The 18,588-nt window shown below is 44.4% G+C and overlaps 1 protein-coding gene across 1 annotated transcript in view; it reads left to right on the top strand.

The window, feature by feature from the left end:
* Nucleotides 1-18,283, top strand: part of casz1 (castor zinc finger 1) — a gene marked incomplete at both ends in the record, with an annotated part of 47,620 nt that extends 29,337 nt beyond the window's left edge. The window contains 13 exons of the mRNA XM_080534071.1: nucleotides 473-645; nucleotides 1,280-2,136; nucleotides 5,548-5,671; nucleotides 6,131-6,194; nucleotides 7,130-7,293; nucleotides 7,727-7,849; nucleotides 9,216-9,542; nucleotides 9,780-9,978; nucleotides 11,026-11,197; nucleotides 12,864-13,012; nucleotides 14,564-14,795; nucleotides 15,822-16,148; nucleotides 16,998-18,283. Of these exons, the coding sequence (XP_080390197.1) occupies nucleotides 473-645; nucleotides 1,280-2,136; nucleotides 5,548-5,671; nucleotides 6,131-6,194; nucleotides 7,130-7,293; nucleotides 7,727-7,849; nucleotides 9,216-9,542; nucleotides 9,780-9,978; nucleotides 11,026-11,197; nucleotides 12,864-13,012; nucleotides 14,564-14,795; nucleotides 15,822-16,148; nucleotides 16,998-18,283 (4,197 nt within the window). The remainder of the gene's footprint in view (nucleotides 1-472; nucleotides 646-1,279; nucleotides 2,137-5,547; nucleotides 5,672-6,130; nucleotides 6,195-7,129; nucleotides 7,294-7,726; nucleotides 7,850-9,215; nucleotides 9,543-9,779; nucleotides 9,979-11,025; nucleotides 11,198-12,863; nucleotides 13,013-14,563; nucleotides 14,796-15,821; nucleotides 16,149-16,997) is intronic.
* Between the last annotated feature and the right edge of the window lie 305 nt (nucleotides 18,284-18,588).

Genomic DNA, 18,588 nt, shown 5'->3' with positions numbered 1-18,588 from the left:
CTGTGGTGACTGCAATGTAGCACTCTGAATATGAATTGCAACTGCTCAAAGACAGCCTTAAATGGAAGATAGTTTTTAACCACACATGACCTGCTACAATATGCCGCTGCCTCTACCAATGAAGTTTGAACATTTTAAAGTTCTTATTTTTTGTGTCAATGTCACACCACACTATTTTGAATAGGCAAGTTTATCTTATTTATATCACAATGCCGTCTCAACTGAACATGAGAAACAGACTCCTGCTAACCATATCTAGGTCATCAGAATCTTCTTAACCACATTGAGTTCATTTCACATTAGAGCTTTTCTCATGTCTCTTCATAAACCTATTATAAATAAGTCAAGCTTCAGATTAAAGAGACTTTCCAAACTTATCATACAATATCTTCCCCTAACCCTAACCGTAACCCAAGTGGAACCCCAGGGCCTAGCTTCAGTCTCCAATCCCATAGTTTTCTCTGTTTTGTAGGTGGGCTGCAACAAGGTATACACAAGCACTTCTGATGTTATGACTCATGAGAACTTCCACAAGAAGAATGCCCAGCTAATCAACGACGGCTTCCAGAGGTTCCGCGCCACTGAGGACTGTGGGACGGTGGAGTGTCAGTTCTACGGCCAGAAGACCACTCACTTCCACTGCAGGTGATGGCATCATAGTACATGGTTGCATTTTCATGGGCCTTCTCATGCTCCCACCAGGTGTCAATACACTATACACTCATTGTGCACTTTATTAGGTACATTATACTAATACTGGGTAGGGCCTCCCTTTGCTCTCAAAAGAGCCTCAATTCTTCGTAGCATTGATTCCGAAAGATGTTGGAAACCTAATCCTTTGATAATATGATAGCAATTCCTTTTTCAGGTACACTCAAATTGTTAATCGTTGTACCACATCCCAAATTATGTTCTATTGGATTCAGATCCGGTGACTGGGAAGACCACTGAAAAACACTGAGCACTAAACACTAAACCACAGTTAGAGACGACTGTTGCATTGTGACATGGTGCATTATCATGCTGGAAGTAGCCATTAGAAGATGGGTACATTGTGGCCATGAAGAGATGCACATGGTCAGCAACAATACTCAAATAAGCTGTGGCATTCAACCGATGATTGATTGGTGTTAACAGGCCCAAAAGCTGACTGTGCTGACGTGTCAACAAGTTGTTGGCTCAAGATAGATTATTTTCCCGCAACAGAAGAGGCTTTGTAACTTAGCATTTATAATGACAACATTTCTCCTACTTTTTCTCCGTTTCCTCTCCATCTTAGGCGCCCGGGCTGCTCCTTCACCTTCAAGAACAAGTGTGATATCGAGAAGCACAAGAGCTACCACATCAAGGATGACGCCTATGCCAAGGACGGCTTTAAGAAGTTCTACAAGTACGAGGAGTGCAAATATGAGGGCTGCGTCTACAGCAAGGCCACCAACCATTTCCACTGCATCCGCTCGGGTTGCGGCTTCACCTTCACCTCCACCAGCCAGATGACCTCCCATAAGCGCAAGCATGAGCGCCGCCACATACGCTCTTCTGGTGTCATGGGCCTCTCCTCCTCTTATCTGGTGCCCAAGGAAGAGCCCGAAGAGTCCAGCAACGATGACCTCATGGACTTCTCAGCCATCAGCAGCAAGAACTCCAGCTTGAGTGCCTCGCCGACTACGCAGCACTGCTCAATGGGACCGCACCTGTTGACCACGCCCACCACAGCTGTGTGCTCCTCCGGCCACAGTCTCAAGGCCATCTCCTCGCTGCCCCACCATGGGCGCATGTCCAGCCTGCTGTCCCAGGCCCTGCCCAGCAACATGCCCGTGGCCCTGGCCCTGTCCAACAGTGCCCTACAGGGCTCCAATCCTTTCTTCCCGCTCATGCCACGGCTGCCCCTCCAGCTGCCCCACTCAGCCGCCAGCCTGATCTCAGCCGTCTCTTCTGGCACCCACTCCATGCCCACTGACTCACTGTCCCAGGCCTTCTCCTCAGCTGGGGGCGACGGGGCCATGGCGTCTACCCCTACCTCCTACGCCGCCTCCTCCATCATGGAAAAGATCTCCGCCAGCAAGGGCCTGATATCACCCATGATGGCCAGACTGGCAGCAGCTGCCCTAAAGCCCTCCAACAACCCAGACACAGGTTGGTGACTTCATGTTGTATGTATGACAGGAATGTTCGACATGTAACCATGTATATATAAACCGCTTGTTATGATACATTCTTATGAATGTCTGCATGGTATCTCTGCTCTTTGTGTTTAGACCACATTTTGAGTTATCTATTATATCATTATATAACACGGTATAGCTACTTCGCTCTTCAAAGAGGATGTAGCTGATGTCCGTCTGGCTATCCTCCAAACGTACCACATGAAGAGAAGCCACATCCTTCTCTTCCACTCCCTCAACATGGACATGTAGAGCCACTCTACTCCAGACAGAGCTAAGAGAGATCATGCAAAGGTCACCCATATTGCTGGCCCTCTGTGGAGGGAGTAGTCACAGACACAGCTTGTTGCAGGTTTTAGGAAACGTACTGTACTGAAGGCGGGGTTTTCGGCTCCAGGGTTGTTATTGTGGTGATTGTTTGCTAGATACCTACAATCCATTTGCAGATAAATGCGCTGACAGGGGAAAGAAGGCCCTGTAAAAGTCTCTTACTGAGTTCAGAGGGGGCTCCCGGGGCCTGTGTTGTACATGTTTCCTCATCGTTGGTCTCTTATCTGTGCGTGCGCTCGTTCCGAGCAAATGGAGGTGGAATGAAATTAAGTTCTGAAATTGCAAGAACAAAAAAAATATGTTTTTCTCTATGCAAACTGATATAAAAAACGAAATCGCTCAGGCAGAAATGACTCAGTGCACTAGAGCTGTCTGAGAGAGGTTGTTTTTTGAGAAGGCAAGAACACACACAGACACACACACACACACACGCACACCAAGAAACACTATTTGGGTTCTCAGACGCCCACTCTTCTCCCCAATACAATGCAAATCTAGATTTTTGTTTAACCTCCCCTTATAATTACGCTTAGACATAAAGTCGTCATCCTGGCTATATAGTATATCATCTAGCTCAGAATAGGACCTTACAAAGACAAAGGAATAAATAGCAAAACACTCTCACTCATTAAACGAGGCAAAAAAAAAGAAGCTTGGGCTAGGAGACTCAAGCAGGTGGGGTGTGGATTGTAAATTGGGCTAAACAGGAGAACGTTTCCGGATGCCGGGGCTTGGAGGATTATGGTGCCTGGTGGTGTTCCTGGAGAAGGACAGGCCCTGGGAGAGAGCGGGGGCAGCTGCTCCGGGGAGCTGTGAGCACACAGGCTGTCAGACAGAGCTCCACCTCTGGACCTCCAGCAGGTACCCAAACACGGAGAGAGAGAGACGGCCTGGTGGGGGAGGAGGGCCTCTGCAGATGGTGTAGCCTACCCGTCAGTCTCTCTGCTGCGCCATAACAAGAGGGAAGCTGGAGTTCTCAGGACTCCTTAGCAGGAATTAACAAAGCTGTCCCGCTGCTGCTAGTTTCTGTGAAGGACTCTTCTGTTCCACACGTACCTTTCTTTTTTTTTTTTTTTTTTTTCTTTTTTTACAAAATACGGGTAGAGGTAGCTTTGGGGTTTTGTTTTCTCTGAAACTTTGACATGCTTGTAAAATGTGTGAACAGGACATTTGGGGCTAAATTATAGAGGAAGTGGTTAGAGCTCAGTATCAAAACGGTATGAGAAAGATCTTAGTGTTTCTGTGGCTATTTTCACATCAGTTCATATTTGTTTTTTAGAGACGGGGGGCCTCTCCTGTAACTCTTCTGTGGTAAACTACATGTTCTCCCTTTTTCTGGTACCAGTATTCACTGTTTTATCAGTGTTTCACACCAATTTGCCCCTAAGTGGTTTGCTGAGATCCAGGCATCTGAAGGGTGTACTAATTAGACACACAGTACAAATGATCTTCCACAAGCTCTGTAACTTAGCTGTAGTAATTACATGGTGGTACATTATTCCTTGATATGTTCCAGAAAAAGCACTGCTTTGAGATAGTCTTTTTTTCCGCTCTGTTTTTACGTGGTGAGAGACTCTGCTGGGATCTCCACTTCTTTTGGGACTCTTAAGGTGATACGCATCTTTATCCCTGTACCGCAAATGAACATTTTGCTTCAGAAAAAAACTAAACAAAAAACAGTCCCACGTCTCTATTGTGTTTGACAGAATGTGTAGATTATGTCTTGCCTGTCTGACCTTGATATTATGTGATCTCATTTGCTCAATCATTTGATGTAACGTCCAATGACAAGGCAGGATTTGTCTGGCTAGTTCATTTGTGTGTTGTTGTTTTTTGCGGGTAGGGGCCAGGGTAATAGTGACTTATTAAGCATGCAATGACCTCACACAAGCCACAAATCTGTATGACTACCCTTTTCTTCAAATCCCCCCTCCCCCCACCTCATTATTGTCAGGCTAAGCCGCTATGACACTGACACATCCCCGTCCTTAGCTTTCAGCTGACAAGGCCCAAGACTGGCTTATCCAGTTGCATTCCCTCTGATATGTCTCTGGGTCATCTTCTAGCGGGGGTGGGGGTGGGGACTCTGGTTGGTTTCCCCCCCACGTCACGTACATAGGGTCTTCTTCTTCTTCTTCATCAAACCAAGAGGCCTCTCCAAGCAGAGGGCCAAGGGCACACACTTGGTTGCCCGCGACCTTGCCTGTCACAATCCCTCACCACCACTAGCACTAGCCCCTGTTTCCTGAACAACATGCTGCCCCCCATGAAACCAATCACTGCATCTGATGCACTCAGCTCTCATAGGCTAAAAGGCTATGCCAGGGCCTCTACTCCCATTCGCCCCTCTTTTTTTCTTTTTTTTTAATAAAACACCACTTACTGTCTACCAAAAGCCCAGCTTTCTCTGTATAGCCCCAGGACAAATTAATATTTCAATCACTTGGGGATTGGGGGGAAAAGCCAGGACTCACCTTCCTGTCAGCATTTTTTTTACCCCCCACCCCCCAACCATTCTCCTCCCTCTTTCCTCTTTATTTTTTTATTTCCTCACTCCTGTCTTCACTCGCCGCATTGTTCTGAATACCTATTCAGAGAGAGAATCCAATAGAGAGGTCACGATATTTGAACTGATCTGATTGACTGTCAGCTCCAATCTGACCGACACAGCGCCTGTTCCTTTTGGGCATGCTCAGTGGCATGGTTCGTTGTCAAGCCAACAAGGAGCCAGGCAAGATTGGAAGGGAGGGGGTGGCCAATCTGAGACTGCCACTTTCCTTCAGCATTAGCATCCCATTTAATGACCAGTTAAGAGGCAGCCCAGCAAATGAGTTGTGACAAGTGCTGCTAGAAAAATAGTCTTTTTCCCTCATATCTCCCGCCTCTCAATCACCATTTAAAAGCCTTGACGGCCTGACATAATTTCACAATAATTATCACTTGGAGATTTTTTTTTTCAGCCAAGACAGAAGTCAGATTGGATCTCGTCATATGGGTAATAATGCTGACCAACAACAACTTTGTTGTCTGTCTCCGCTCTTGGTTTCCACAGGGAATGGGCAAGCTGCTTCAGCAAGCCGGTTCAATCTGGTTAGAGTGAAGCAGGAGCCACTGGATGCCATCTCCCAGGACTCCATACAAGAGTACAGCCTGGACCTGAGCAAAAAAGACCACAGGTAGAGACACTAGGATGTACACTATGGGTAATTCCTGAAGTATTAAAATATAAATTGTTATAAATGCACTTAGTACAATCCTCATTGTGGACTGTGGAGTTGGTGGGTAGATTGGTACACTGACTCCCAATTGAGAAAGCAGTTTAGTCTGAATTCTAACAGTTTTGTTTTTCATCAGGTTATATGTGAATTGATTTATCCAAACTATTACGTTATCTCAATTTGCATCACAATTTATGAATCCCAACATATCTCTCAATTTCTCATTGATCTCACACCGAGGATGTTTGCATAAACCTTCAACTCCAATCTTCCCCCTCTAACTTACAGTGCATCTCATTTTTAAAGAAGCAAGCATTTTACTTCTTCATTATAAATGCACACCTTCTGTGATAAATAATAATATTTACTGTTCTCATGCAAATCTTGACTAAACATTGTTCATTTTACTTGTTCCAGTAATGAATCAAACGGACACCCTGTACCCGGGAATACATCTCTTTTATCCTCGCTTATGAATAAGGTAAGATCCATCCATCAAACGCTATTCATCCCCAAGACAAATTAGCAGGACGCGGAGGGGCCCTGTTTGTTTTTTAATGTTTCAACGCTAATAAGATGAGTTTGTATCATTTAAATTTTCCAGCCATTTTTCATACGGTGTAATTTTCACCGTACCTCTCACAAATTAATATAATGAAGCAGTAGCTGGGTGCCATGCCAGATATATAGAGATGTTTGTTTTTTGATGAGCTGTTTTGAACTCAGCGTCCATTTTTTTCTCCTCCTTTCTCCTTTTTCTTCCCCCGGCTCGTCTATATTTATTTATGGAGTTTGTAAATTATTTGATTAAAAAGTCAGGGCAGGAAAAAAAGAGAAACTGTCACCCTCATTTTTTAAGATGACTAAACGTTAGTGGAAGGATATTTAAATGTGTGTGTTTTTGTGAAGATTAAAATGGACATTGTTTTAATCATACACATTTTCTGACTCATACAAATGTGTTGGGTGGTTTCCATTACCTTGATGATTTAAAGACGTTTCAGAATCCATTTTTATTTCTCCCTGGCAAACCACAGTGGCTCAGGGAGTTTTACTCTCTCCCCTTGCTTGTGAGGACTACACATTCATGAGTCATTCTCCACAAAGCAGCCATTGAACCCTGACAGGAGAGGGGCTTGATGATCAGATGTCCTACAGCTCTCTCCTTCATGTTGGGCTTTTGGGGTCCCGTTCCGAGCCACCACATCACATAAAGCACGCACAATCGCTCACAGAGGATGCTTGGCATGCACGCTTGGCCTGCATTCAAGCAGAAGCCCGGGTGTTTGTAAACTCGGTTGGTTTTTGCTATGCCAAAGTGTGTATGTGTGTGTGTGTGTGTGTGTGTGTGTGTGTGTCTACCCGCGCTCGGCTAACCCTCAGCGGCTGGTGGTTTATGTGCTGTGTGTTTTGCAGATGTCGCAGGTGAATGCCGGCTTCTTCAGTGCTCTGAACCTGAAGACGGAGCTGGAGAGCGGCCAGGGGGCCGACACCTCAGAGGCAGCGCAGTACCTGAGCCGAGTCATGAAGAAGCCCCTGCCAGACAAGCCCACTGAGCTCTGGAGGACATATCTGCGCAGGTACTAAGGAGCTAAAGGAGCGCTCAGGAGACCTGGGGTTTCTTTAGGCCTAAGTGCTGTTGTTTTTACTGGAAGTGAACCTAAATTGTAGTGAATAGAATAGAATTGCTGTTGAAAAACTTCAATCCATGCAAATATGAGTGTATGAGGAAAAGCTCTGGTGTTCGAGTGAATCTCTGTTTGAGTAGATCGTTTGGTTGACACCTCCTTGATATGTGTTACCCACAACTTACACAGACATGAGAGGCATCCATGCATCCTCTCAATACCTTGAATGTGCTGAAGTATACAATGTTTCAACATATATGGGTTAATTAGAATACATCATATTTAATTAAAGAGAGTATTGTAAACACCATATTACTAACAAAACCTACTGTACATGTCTGTGCATATCTAATTGTAAAAAATCTGTTTTCTGTCCTCTGTGAAGGTTTGACATAGATGATTACTGTGAGGCTCAGTGTGATTTCCTGCATAAGGTGCACTTCCACTGTGTGGTGGAGGACTGTGGGGCCCTCTTCAGTACTGTGGATGGAGCCATTAAACACGCTAAGTGAGTTTTGGACTGCCTCATCAGTAATGATTCAGTTATACACAGTATCACACCATAGCCTTATATTGTTTTGCCGTGCAGAAATGAAGTTTACGTAAGTTCTGCCAGGACACTTTAAGTCGAAGGTGACGGACTGCTGATTCACACGTATGCAAAACATCATCACATGTCTCAGGGACGAGGCTTAAAAGAGAAAAAGTATGCAACACTCCACCATGGTTAAACAGTGTAACTCCACTGGCCATGGGAGTTCACTTGTTGGTCATCTCACCCACCGCCCCAGCCTCCACCCGCTCAGTTGCTCTGTTTTACCTACAGTAGCAATGGGGGGTTTAACAGGATTCCCTGCCTGTGTTATTTAGTATTTTATGTTATTTAAACTTCTAAACGACTACTTCCCCAAACTTCAATGTGTTATTCTTTTCATTCAACTGACTGAAATAGCTATTTATTATGTGTATGGCGATATTGTAGTGCCAGCACAAATTGAATCTGAATTTAATAGTTTTGAATTGGCATGCAAAATGTTTTATTGTATTTTACAGATTGAAATTAAATCTATAAAATTAGAAATTGTATTTCACAGATTGACATTGAATCGAATGGTTTCAACTCCGACATTTAAAATCCAAAAGGATTGGGAGACATACTGTACAGTTCATCATTTCATAACTGTCTGTACATATACATATCCTAATACCCTACCACTATAGTGATAGGATATTAGGATATGTATATGTTCATGATAGCGGAGACTGGGCATCTCTACTGCTCACCAAGGAGAGCCCTGAGAGCGCGGAGTGAGCGAGCTAGCCAGAGGGAAGAATCAGTATACACGTCTTCAACTACTGGGTAGATCGTCTGATTGAATCGGAGCACTATTATTCTACCTAGTCTACAGTCCCAGGATGAGTGCCTCTGAACTGAATTTTGAGAAACTGAATTCCGAACTGAATTTGTAACTCCAACACCAAAATGATAATATCTCAAGTTGAAAGCAAAATTACATTTCAAACCATTCAATTCAATTACAATCTGTAAAATACAATTTAACATGTTTCATACAAATTGTTATTCAATTCAGATTCAATTTGTGCTGGCTCCATTAAAGAATGAATGGTCTTTATTGTCATTGCTACAGTACAGGTACCAAACAACAAAATGTATAATAATGTGTTTCATTCTTATCAGAGATAGTCTACATAGATGCTAATGTGTTTGATTTGTGCCTTCTCTGAGCCAGTGTGAACATGCCTTTCCCATGACTTCAAAGTAATGTGTCATATCAGTTGGTATGTAAAAAAAGTTACTGATTAATGTTTGACTGAGTGAAATAACTGCAGAATGTGTCATACACACTCTTTAGCTTCCACCTTCGAGCCACCCTAAAAGTGAAATCAGAACCTCACTTCCACGAGGCCAAAGACTCCGGCTGCGATGGCGGCTCCCTCCAGCCTGCTGCACCCATCTCCATGGCCAACAACCACCCTTCATCTATGGACCTGGCCAACCTGGTGTCCTCGGGCAGCTACGGCTCCTCGCCCTCCCTGCTGGCATGGAAGCAACTGACAGGCAGTATCCCCCAGCTGCCCGCCTCTATGCCCAACCTGCCCTCTAACTCGCCCCTGGCCACTACCTCCCTAGAGAACGCCAAGCCACAGGTCAAACCTGGCTTCCTGCAGTTCCAGGACAAGTAAGACACCGTTGGCTTATAGACATGGATAAAATGTCCAAGTCATTAACAACTGACATTGTGCATGAAATTATTGAAGTGTCATGATATTTTTTCCATTATCATAAGGGAAAGCCCTGCTAAATTGTTATTGTTATTATGGTAAGATATACTGTACATGAACTTTAAGTGCCAGAGACATACAGTCTATATATATATATATTATTATTTTTTTAATTGTTTTTTTTATTTATCCAGTGATCCTTGCCTGGCCACAGACTGTAAGTACTCCAACAAGTTCCACTTCCACTGTCTGTTTGGGAACTGCAAGTATGTCTGCAAGACCTCGGGCAAGGCTGAATCCCACTGCTTGGATCACATCAATCCCAACAACCACCTGGTCAACGTTCGAGACCAGTTCTCTTACTTCTCACTCCAGTGTCTCTGCCCCAACCAGGTGGGTCTTGCTGCCAACTAAAGCCTCAGGCTTGTAGGCCTCAAATACCTTGCTAAACCGCTGTCATATCACAGAGTTACCTAAGCATGAAGTATGCTATCTATTAGACCTGTATTTTAGGTTATTTGACTCAAGGCTTTCAGAATGGTCCCTCTCCGTCTTCCATCTGCTCGCAGAAGACAGTCAACTCACCCCCGTAATGTCTGTTTATATGTCAATGATGTCATTTTGACTGCCGCCTTCTCCTCTCAGAAAAGGCCAATTTAGCTGATATTACCCAATAAATCATTGTCACCGCACAATAAACAAGCCTGTCTTGAATAGGGCAAAAATCTGGGAAATGTTTCGCAAATGAAACCTTAATGGCAGCCCCTGCTAGCTCTCATGAGCCTATATTTGGAGGAAAACTGTTTAAATTAATTCATTAATGTGTCTAAAATCACCCCCTCCATACAAGTAGCCCCCCACTCCCTACCTTCAGAAGTGATCGGATGCTATTTGCCCGACTCCTATGGGACCCTCAGCCCTGAAACAGAGAGTGGTGTAGAAACATGGTTAAAAGAGAGAGGTGGGTTGGACAAAAGAAATAGGCAGGTCAAATAGAATCATCCTACTTTGTGTGTGTGTGTGTGTGTGTGTGTGTGTGTGTGTGTGTGTGTGTGTGTGTGTGGGGGGGGGGGGGGGGGGGGTGGAGTAACATTAAAGTCATATGGATCTTCTTTTGAACAACTCTACAACTATACATATCAACAAAAGAGAGGTGTGAACAGTAGATTACATTTTAGAAAATGAGGAGGAAAGACATTTGTTAATCAGTTAATGACATAGCTGCATATGTACGTAAGTAGCTCTTCTAAAAAATCATTGAGGTAGTCTGCTGAATACAAAATAATCCACTATGATCACAAAATAGGATCATTAGCTAGCATTGTAGGGTTTGAGAGCATTGTTGCACCGTTGCCTAGGTGTCTCTGTCATGCATTCACCCCCAATGTGGAACTGCAGTAACAGTATTTCTCTGTCTGATGTATGCCTCTCCTCCTGCAGCACTGTGAGTTCAGAATGAGGGGACACTACCACTGTCTGCGACAGGGCTGCTACTTCGTCACAAACATCACCACCAAGCTTCCCTGGCACGTCAAGAAGCACGATAAGGCAGAGCGTCGCGCCGCCAACGGCTTCAGATACTTTACCAAGAGAGAGGAGTGTGGCAGGCCAGGTAAGGCCTTTAGTTAAACCACTTTCTCTCTTTCTCTCTTTCTCTCTTTCTCTCTCTCTCTCTCTCTCTCTCTCTCTCTCTCTCTCTCTCTCTCTCTCTCTCTCTCTCTCTCCAGGTCATTTTGAGATGTGTGGGTTAAGGGTGTGAAATCAAAAGAGATGTAAGGTCGTTACAACATTGATTTTAAGTGTGAGTGGACATTCTTTGTATGTCACAACTGTATACAGGGAGAGCTGCTCTCAATACTGGCAAATACAGTGTCACGCTATCACAGAGCAATTCATGTGGCAATTCATGTACCGTAGGGTACCTTTTGTTGTAATGTTTTGCATACGCACTGGTACCCTAAGTATCTCTCGACACTCCTGAAGCAAATGTTCCTACTGCTTACATTAGGTCTTCTTTCTATTCGTATATATCTTATAGGAACATAATAGGCCTAAAGGCCACAAAGCTGTTGCAATGTTGACAGAAAAGTCCCCATGTGAATACATGGTATAGAATATAAATTGGAAGATTGAGGAGTTCAAAACATAAAAACATAATTTCTGCTGTTCTTGTCACTCGTTAATACATGGGTACATATTCATAGGGGGCAATCTTACTGAGGTGTTTTCCTTGGGATCTTTAACCTGTCAGAAATGAGCAATTAGGTTTGTGTTTGCTAATTATCTGGCTTGTCTGGCTTAGCCTGTTTGTGTAGCCGTGCATTCTCAGTCAGCTACCCACCATCATCACATAGAAATAAATTAAACATTCCTTATATATGCTTTTGTGAACACACATTGGCAAATGAAAAGGACCCCTAAACAGCTGTCCCTATCCTGACCTGCCTGTAGTATTGTTAGGGCTAGAAAAAGGAAAGGATTAGTAAAGCAAGCACTGGAGTCATAAAAAATGGATAGGTTAGTGGTATCCATGGCAGCAACATTAAACTGAACACGACCGATGATGTTACCTGAATCCCTTCTCGCTGTGGCCCTTGATGTTGTGGTGGTTACTGTTATTTGCTCAACTTTGCGTGTTTAAAGTATATGTGCTCTGTTTTCAAAAGCTAGTTGATGACAGGCTGTATTGTGCAGTGCATCGGGTGCCATGGTTACTCACATAACTGACATGCTAGCACCTGCCCAGTATGTTACTCTTTCAATTATTTCTGGGTACTTTTATATAATGATATTTGATTAACACATGCAAAAAAGAGCAGTAGCTTAATTTGAAATCACAAAGCAATTATGTTATAGGCTAAAACTGAGGAAAAGAATAAAAGAATAAGAAACAGACAACAACACAATAGCTAAGCCCAAAAAAAAAACATAGGAAAAAACAACAATGGCTAGATTTTGAAAAATGAATTTAATATGGAAATAATTGTATATTTACTTTGGTTTGCAGGGGTGTGTGCATTATTGGCCCACGGAATATGATAATTTATTTATGTAAATTCCTAATTGAATAAAGGATGTCACTGTAATAAAAGAGCTCCACAGGTTTAGTCCACAAAGCCCAGACTTGCTCAGTGTGACACTGGAGTTATCTAATTCCTCATACATATACATCGAGTTTGAATGTCATACACTATCTAAAAACTGGATTTAACTTTTTTCTTCTTTTTAAAATAAATAAATAAATATATTTTTAAATTGTGTAGTCTGTTCCTTCTCAGGCTGCAAGTACAATCAAGTGAATAGTCACTTCCACTGCATTCGCGATGGCTGCCAGTTCTCCTTCCTGCTCAAGCACCAGATGACGTCACACGCCCGCAAACACATGAGGAGGATGCTCGGAAAGAACTTTGACAGGGTTCCATCCCAGGTAACACACCTGCTTTTACCCTGGCCATAACCTGTTTTGTGTGTGTGTGTGTGTGTGTGTGTGTGTGTGTGTGTGTGTGTGTGTGTGTGTGTGTGTGTGTGTGTGTGTATCACATACTAAACTACAGAACAGTGCAATAATCAGGAAAAATATGCTGGGAGTTTCCATAGAACCATAACCAGTTAGTTTGCATAGAGCAAGTATGCAAAAACACACTGTTCCCCACACACCCTTTCAGTAAAAAATGTGACCGTGGCGCTTTATGTCATAAAGATTTGGGTTTTATCATGTTCCATTGTGTTTCCTGTTCAGAGGTGCACAGATGCATGGATAAGAAGTAATGAGCACATTAGTGAAAATGCGTGTCACGACCCCCCCCCCCCCCCCCCCCACCGTCTTCCTCAATGTTTTTCGATTTTGGAGGATTTTATTTAATCTTTTTGCATCACTTCTCTTGTCGCAAACCTTTGTGGTATGCTCAATACAGTATGTAAATGGGAGTGCCTGTATTGCCTTTCTAGTTTCGTGTGTCCTTCCTTTTCACTTGATGTCATATGCCAAGACACAACATACAGGACAGCACCACCGTATCTAGTTATCTAGCTTCAAAGTAATAAGTAATAATCACCTGACAACTAACATGACTCCACCAAAAAGCGGTCTTATTTCACCTTTCATGTATTACTGCAGTAATACCATTATCTCTTGTCGTTAGTGGCAGGTGGTGACAAATGAAGGCAGGTTGGCAACATAACATGTTACAACAGATTTATGTCATTCTTATGGCACTATGCAGTACAGTATGCAGTACAGTATGTCAGTACAGTATGTAGTACAGTATGCCAGTACATTATGTAGTACAGTATGCCAGTACAGTATGTCAGTACAGTATGTCAGTATGCCAGTACAGTATGCCAGTACAGTATGTCAGTACAGTATGTCAGTACAGTACGTAGTACAGTATGTCAGTATGTCAGTACAGTATGCCAGTACAGTATGTCAGTATGTCAGTACAGTATGTCAGTACAGTATTTCAGTATGTCAGTACAGTATGTCAGTATGCCAGTACAGTATGACAGTACAGTATGTCAGTACAGTATGTCAGTACAGTATGTCAGTACAGTGTGTCAGTACAGTATGTCAGTATGTCAGTACAGTATGCCAGTACAGTATGACAGTACAGTATGTCAGTACAGTATGTCAGTATGTCAGTACAGTATGTCAGTATGCCAGTACAGTATGTCAGTACAGTATGTCAGTATGTCAGTACAGTATGTCAGTATGTCAGTACAGTATGTCAGTACAGTATGTCAGTACAGTATGTCAGCACAGTATGTCAGTATGTCAGTACAGTATGTCAGTACAGTATGTCAGTATGTCAGTATGCCAGTACAGTATGTCAGTACAGTATGTCAGTATGTCAGTACAGTACATCAGTATGTCAGTACAGTATGTCAGTACAGTATGTCAGTACAGTATGTCAGTACAGTATGTCAGTATGCCAGTACAGTATGCCTGACATAACTCTGCCCCCCTTTGTGTCCTTCATAGATGGCCTCCCATGGCCACAGGACAGATGATATGCAGCACATGTCAGGCATGGCATCAGGGCACATGGGCAGCCAACATGGCATGACCTCCGGGTTCTCCAGCATGATGGACGAGACGGACGACTACATGGACTACATGGGCGGAGGCAGCCCATTGGGCCTCTCCTCTGAGTCCTCCAATCAGGACCGCAGCTGCACCAGCACCCCAGTGGGCAACGAGAGCTCCCCAGCAGGTGAGTTCAGTAGGGCAGGATGTATTGTAGGGTTAACAAGTTTGGTTGAAGAGTGTATCAAGATTGTTGAAGAAAATGCACAGGTGATCAAAGATGCTACACTGGCAGTAAGGGGGGAAAAAAGGTTTAAGGATGCCAGTTTGTTTTAATGTTGTAATATTGTTTCATTTAATTGAAGAGTAGGTAGAAAATGTCTTGATCCCATAAAGCAAGTAAAACTGTGTTATATGACTTAAAAAGGTAGCGATATTCTGTATACTAAACCCAGCGTCATATAGGATCCATAGAACACCCATCCATAACCATCCATATCCATTCCTCATCAAATTCATCATGAATAATATCCCATAACAGTGCACTTTCTAATTTAGTAGTGAATGTCATTTTTTTTAACTGCATACTGTACATGCCAGTCAATGGCAAATTGAGAAATCTAAATGTATAAATGTATACAGTGTTTTCTATTCTCATGATCTGAGGCCTGAACCTGCATGATCACTAGACGTCATTTAAGTCATCCTCATGAAACTCAAACTTTTTCTACAGTAATTAGTTAGATTATGGCAATATACATGTAATATAAAGTACACTAGGTTTCCCTTTCACCTGAAAGTCATCCCTGTGGCAATTTAAGAGTGAATTTTATCATGTGCACAAGAAAGGGCTACCATCCTTCTCAAACTTCTTTGAAGCGACTGATTCTCCTCTGCTTTTCAAAATCTGAGCTTGCCTCCATTGAATGAGTTTCACATTTTTCCATTATTGTTTTCACTGTTATCTGCCATATCTTCTCATCATTGTTGCTTTGGCTGGTGTTTGGGTTTTGGTCTTGATTCAACTTCATTTTGTATCATTATCTTATCTTTTCCCTTTTACCTCCCATCCCTGTGTGTTTGTGTGTTTATGTGTTTGTGTTTGTGTGTGTGTGTGTGTGTGTGTGTGTGTGTGTGTGTGTGTGTGTGTCTACCCATCTCCGATTCCCTCTTCCCTGTCCTCCTCCACTTCCTGGTTGACCTGTCTCTCCAGGACCAGTCTGCCCGGTCACCACTCCTGCTCCCTCCACCCCTGCTGACACTAGCACTCCCCACAATGCACCTCCTCTACCACCACCTCCTCTTCCTCACCCTGGCCTCCAGTCCCAGGCTCCATCCTTCCCTCCTGCTCTCCTTCGACCTCCTCTTCCCTCGCTCCCATACCTCCTCTCTCCATCCTGTCTGTCATACTCTCTGCTCAGTGCCTCTCTGGGAGCAACTCGGAGTGTTGTCATGCCAACCAACACACCAACTTTCAGCCCCATCATTGCCACTCCGTCTCCGGTTAAAAATGACGTCCCTATAGTTCAGGACGCTGCAGGTACATACCCCGACGCAAGCCGACACCGCAGCTGTCATTGTCAATCTGGTATAGATGTAGTCCAGTTCAATATGTACCTGTTATTTATCTTATGTGATTATTCATAACTGTTGTTGTTAAGAGAAAGTAAATGGGGGATACTTTTGCAAAAAGTTAACACATTTAGGAAAACCTAAAGTTTTAGGATGGGGTCAGATGACAGAGACATGCTTTTTACTTTCATTGTAGCTGTCCCTGGATCACACTGAATTTGGTCTTATGTTGCCATTATGCACAGGTTATATAGGTTTCCCAGTGTCCTCTTCTGGTATTTACAAGGCTGTGGGGATGACACAGTAAATTCAGCACCTGTAGTTCGATGCCACGGCCTTGTTTAGCCTCCATTAAAGGGGTTGCATCAGCTGCCTCTTATTTTAATCACGCCACCAGTCGAGGCCCCTGCTTCCTGTCGAGGCGAACAGGGATCACATCATTAGCACTGACCCCAGGGTGGCGGGGAAGGTGGGCGCCCCTCGTAAACCACAGGGAGATAAGAGGGGCAGCTAAGACCCACAGCTCCGCCACTGTTGGGAGGCTGTAGACACCCAGTAAAAGTGTCATGTTCCTATTAGCAGCAAAGTCAATCTATAATTTTTTGCTTGTCGGATCATTGCTTAAGATGAAAAAACTGTTGCACTGTACTGTATGCTTGCTCAGCTGTGAACCACTGGGCTGGTTAAAGAATTGAGTTGTGAGAATTGAGTTTCTGCAAAGGAGGTCTTCCCACTGCTTGATTCTGTTTGCTGTAGCACCACAGGCTGATCGATTGTGGAGTTTTAATGTAGTTCCTCTCCCCCTTCCCCTCTTAAGGCAACACCATATCCATCCCCGCGGCCACCGGTGCCAAGAAGCGCTTCTGGATCATCGAGGACATGTCCCCCTTCGGCAAGCGGCGCAAGACGGCCTCGTCACGCAAGATGCTAGATGAGGGCATGATGCTAGAGGGATTCCGGCGCTACGACCTGTACGAGGACTGCAAGGACTCGGGCTGCCAGTTTTCCCTGAAGGTCACCCACTACCACTGCACACGCGAGAACTGTGGCTACAAGTTCTGCGGCCGCACGCACATGTACAAGCATGCGCAGCACCATGACCGCGTGGACAACCTGGTCCTGGACGACTTCAAGCGCTTCAAGTCTTCACTCAGTTGCAACTTCACTGACTGCCAGTTCTCGGGCAACAGCACCCATTTCCACTGCCTGCGTTGTGGCTTCCGCTGCACGGACAGCACCAAGGTGACAGCCCACCGCAAGCACCATGGCAAACAGGACGTGATCAGCGCGGCTGGCTTCTGCCAGTTCAGCTCCAGTCTTGACTGCGAGGTGGTCGACTGCAAATACAAGCTCAAGTGCTCTCACTTCCACTGCACCTACCCCGAGTGCAAGCACACAGTGGTGGGCATGTCCCAGATGGACTCCCACAAGCGCAAGCACGAGAAGCAGGAGCGTGGCGAGCTACCATCTGTGTCCCCTCATCAGGAGGGGGCGCACCTCATAGGAGGAGGGTCTGTGATGCCCCCAGCCACCATGGGTCATCCTCCAGCCTCTTCTGTTAACCACCCTGGGTTCTCCCACAACAACAGCAACAACGTCACCCCCTCCATGCTCTACCCTTCGGGCAGCATGGCATCTGAGTACCGCCACCCCTACCCAGCCTCCATGGTTAGCCTGGACAGCTCCCTCAACCTGGGTACTGACACCAGCAGCTCGCTGTTCTTCCTGAAGAATGCCGCTGGGCTGGGCCTCAATGACTCGCTGGACCTGAGCAAGAAGATGCACCACCACGACCTGACCATTGCAATGGCTGCCGGAGGGCCCAGTCCCACACCCCCAACAAGCCTGCCTGCACCTCAGGATGATACCACTGGGACATCCGGCGATGCTGAAGATGACATGTCGGCTGAGGAAGAGGCCAATGCAGAGGAAGAGGAGGAGGAGGAGGAGGAGGAGGCGGAGGCGGAGGAGGATCTGAACACTGACTCGTATGAAGATTCCATGCCAGAGCCTGACGGCGACAAGGACAATGGTGAGAGTTTTGATGCTTCCGTAAACCATACTGTCACTTCCCAACTGGAAAAGCAAGAGGCTGACCCATGAAAGATACTCTTTAAAGACTGAGGAAGAAGAACCCTGTATACTATGAACAAACATAAATTAAAGTGGCCTCATTTATCATGGTTAGGGACACTGCGGATGACAACAAGAAAACAACAACAACTAGAAGAAATGATGGCCCAACATGATTTATTATGATGTTTACAAGATGACCAACATTATTAATTCAATTATGCATTAAAAAATGAACAGAGAAACAAACAAATTAGGCCCTCTTTTACACATGGGGCAGTAATGTAAACATTTTACTACACATCAGTCTTTTGTGTGCGTGCATGTTTGACTTT

This window comes from Nansenia antarctica (genome assembly GCF_963989245.1).
Source record: "Nansenia antarctica genome assembly, chromosome: 6".
NCBI classification, from domain to species: domain Eukaryota; kingdom Metazoa; phylum Chordata; class Actinopteri; order Argentiniformes; family Microstomatidae; genus Nansenia; species Nansenia antarctica.
The sequence above is the reverse complement of the archived record's forward strand: the minus strand, read 5'-3'. Positions and strand labels throughout refer to the sequence as shown.